This window comes from Vigna umbellata, chromosome 3, assembly GCF_029865625.1.
Source record: "Vigna umbellata cultivar VRB3 chromosome 3, Vumbellata_1.0, whole genome shotgun sequence".
Classification (NCBI taxonomy): Eukaryota; Viridiplantae; Streptophyta; class Magnoliopsida; order Fabales; family Fabaceae; genus Vigna; species Vigna umbellata.
Window position 1 is genome coordinate 20,381,888 of NC_142167.1, and position 2,469 is coordinate 20,384,356.

At 36.8% G+C, this 2,469-nt stretch overlaps 1 protein-coding gene across 2 annotated transcripts; it reads right to left on the reverse strand.

Annotated features, from left to right (window-relative positions):
• Positions 1-405: 405 nt before the first annotated feature.
• Positions 406-2,047, reverse strand: LOC148201871 (putative BOI-related E3 ubiquitin-protein ligase 3). 2 transcript variants are annotated; one of them, XM_088108843.1, is made up of 2 exons: positions 1,435-2,047; positions 406-1,285 (listed from the first exon to the last, which is right to left on the reverse strand). In XM_088108843.1, exons 1-2 carry the CDS (start codon positions 1,711-1,713, stop codon positions 764-766), a joined length of 801 nt encoding a protein of 266 aa, XP_087964969.1. In that variant the 5' UTR covers positions 1,714-2,047; the 3' UTR covers positions 406-763. The 2 variants fall into 2 exon arrangements, with proteins under 2 accessions (XP_087964969.1, XP_087964968.1); XM_088108842.1 differs by having other exon boundaries at positions 406-1,330; positions 1,435-2,040.
• Between the last annotated feature and the right edge of the window lie 422 nt (positions 2,048-2,469).

A 2,469-nucleotide genomic window follows, 5' to 3' on the forward strand; every position in this document is an offset into this window, starting at 1 on the left:
ACTTTTCAAACTACAACTTTATCTGATTTAAAAACTAAGATAATTTTATTTTACCCATCTGTTTACAAGCCAATGATATTTGACATAACTCTGTCTATATGTGCAGACATCATCACTGCAAAACTATCAATGGTATCTCTCAAAGATGAATAGACTACACCACTCAATGTCCACCATCACAGGCCCAAATTGCAAACCACTCCTTCAGAAAAAAGTGCTGTCATCACATTGCACAAATCTCAGTGACCAATTACCCGTACAAGGAAACTAAATTAGACCTATAAAGTTGTTCCATAGCAGATATGCCACAGAAACCATCACTGTGTATATATATATATATATATATATATATATATATATATATATATATATATATATATATGGTGGTGGATGAGTTTTCAATGATAAATAGGAAAAACAAAAATGACTGATTGATTTAATGGTAGATTAAAATATTGCACAAATGTGAACATTTTGTTGTATTCGGCAAATTCTCTTGTGTTGGTCTTCTACAAATTAGATCTAAACACATAAAGATCCTAAGGAAATAAACCAGACATTTGAATATTAAAGACATCGATCGAACTATGGTTAAAGTTTTGAGTCTTGAAACATTGAACTCACTGAAAATGAGTAATGTCCATGTATCTTGGCAGATCCATGATTCATCATATAGCTAAGCAATCTATCTGTTGTATTTACTTTTTTCCGGGAATATCAGCCTAGAAAATCAAAGTCTGTACTCGTATCAGAGCCTAGAAAATCAAAGTCTCAACTCAATGGTAGCCTTCTTTGGTGTTCTGCAGACGGGGCAAGCCTCGAGAGAAGCGTTGCAAACTTTGCAGGAAGAAAGGTGCCTGCATGGGAGGAACAGAAAGCACGAGCTCCTAGAATGGCAGCTTTTACAAAGCATTACTCCTCCTTTTCTCGTAATCTGTTCAACTTCATTCACCCCTCCACATTCTAAACCTTTTTCTGCAGTTCCTTCTTCTTCCCTCTCTTCTGTTCCTCCAGTCTCGCCACAGCAAGACTCTGCATCATTTGCCACTGCCCCATTGTTCAAAAAGTTTCCACCTTCTGTCATTTCCTCCAGCGTTTTGTATAGAGACAATGCCATGTTTTCCTTCTCCTGAGCCAACCTCTGCCATCTGTTGTTTTCCGCCTCTAACTTTCTCAAATACTCTTCTAACTCTAACCTTCTCTTCATGGCTTGTGCAATTTCTACATCTTTTTCCCTCAGGACATGAAGCGTACGAGTTTCCAGTTTTTTCAACAATGCCATCACCTGTTGTTTCCCGTGTTCTTTTATCATATATCTCAATTTCTCATCCTACCCCATTCAAAATTAACAATAAAAATCTTAACTTACTATCATAAATAACAATAATATATAGTCTCACAACGATGATAATAAAGCTGTGTATGAATTCTAACCTCAGATTTCATATACTGATCAATCTCTTCCCATTGTTTCTGAAACTGAACAGCAAACATAGGAGAATTCATCCCTTTTGAACTACAGACATGAAGATTTGGATCAAAGGTTCCTCCCTGACTCCCATTGCATAACTCTCCCAAATGCTGTTCCGGCAGCTGTTGCTGATGCTTGTGCTGAAAACTGATGCCGGAATCGATGAAGGCAGGAGCACAATGACCATTGTTCCAGAATGGAGAAGCAGAATTATTGGGATACCACTGCGTTTGAATAGCCATAATCTGAGCACCAATACGTCGAACAAAGGCAAACCTTCGAAAAGTGATGAAAAAAACTGAGCTTTTTTTCCCCCTTAAATCTCTTCAGTAACTAGGCATGCTGATATGATGATATTAGCTGGAAGTTGAAGGTTGGAAGGGTGAAAAATAGTTTTTTTGGGGCACGTTTTCACAGCAAGATATTCGGCATGGCAGGAAGCGTAAAGAGATATGTTTGTGTTGTGTTGTGGAGGCTAGTGGTGGTGTGGAAATATGCATATACTTATAATAAAAGAGTGGTTGAATAAAAAGAAAATGGCTTGCACAGAAAAAGTAGTAAGGAGAGAAAGTTGAGGACAGGAATAAATTAGCAGTTGAAGTTTATATTTGATTAAAATAATAGGAACATTAATGAGGGTCAATTAATGGATGGATTTTGATTGTGCAGAAAAAGTAACTGAAAAACTTGGAAAGGAAACGAGAGAAAGAGGCTATAAGAAGAGCATAGGGTGTGGTGGAGTCTCTCTTTAGCTTTTTCTTTTTTTAACTTTGTTTGTTCTTTATTTCTTACCTGTCCTATAAGCATTTAAGAAATAGGTGCAAGATGTGGTAAGCAACAACGTACCACATGCATATTTTGTGACTAAACTATCGGGTCAGAGATTTCAGAGGCGTTTCTTCTGCTTTGAATAAATAAATAAAGGAATTCAATTCGAATTTTGAAGTAGGTGGCCAGTGAGAAAGTTACAGAAACCTCTGAAAGTCTCAGTTTTTATT

What these genes read in the sequence shown, in the direction of transcription:
- LOC148201871 (XM_088108842.1), bottom strand. Translation starts at nt 1,713, where the DNA reads ATGGCTATTCAAACGCAGTGGTATCCCAATAATTCTGCTTCTCCATTC. An exon ending in ATCAGTATATGAAATCTGAG is followed by an intron (nt 1,331 to 1,434) that starts GTTAGAATTCAT and finishes TGAATGGGGTAG; the next exon opens with GATGAGAAATTGAGATATAT.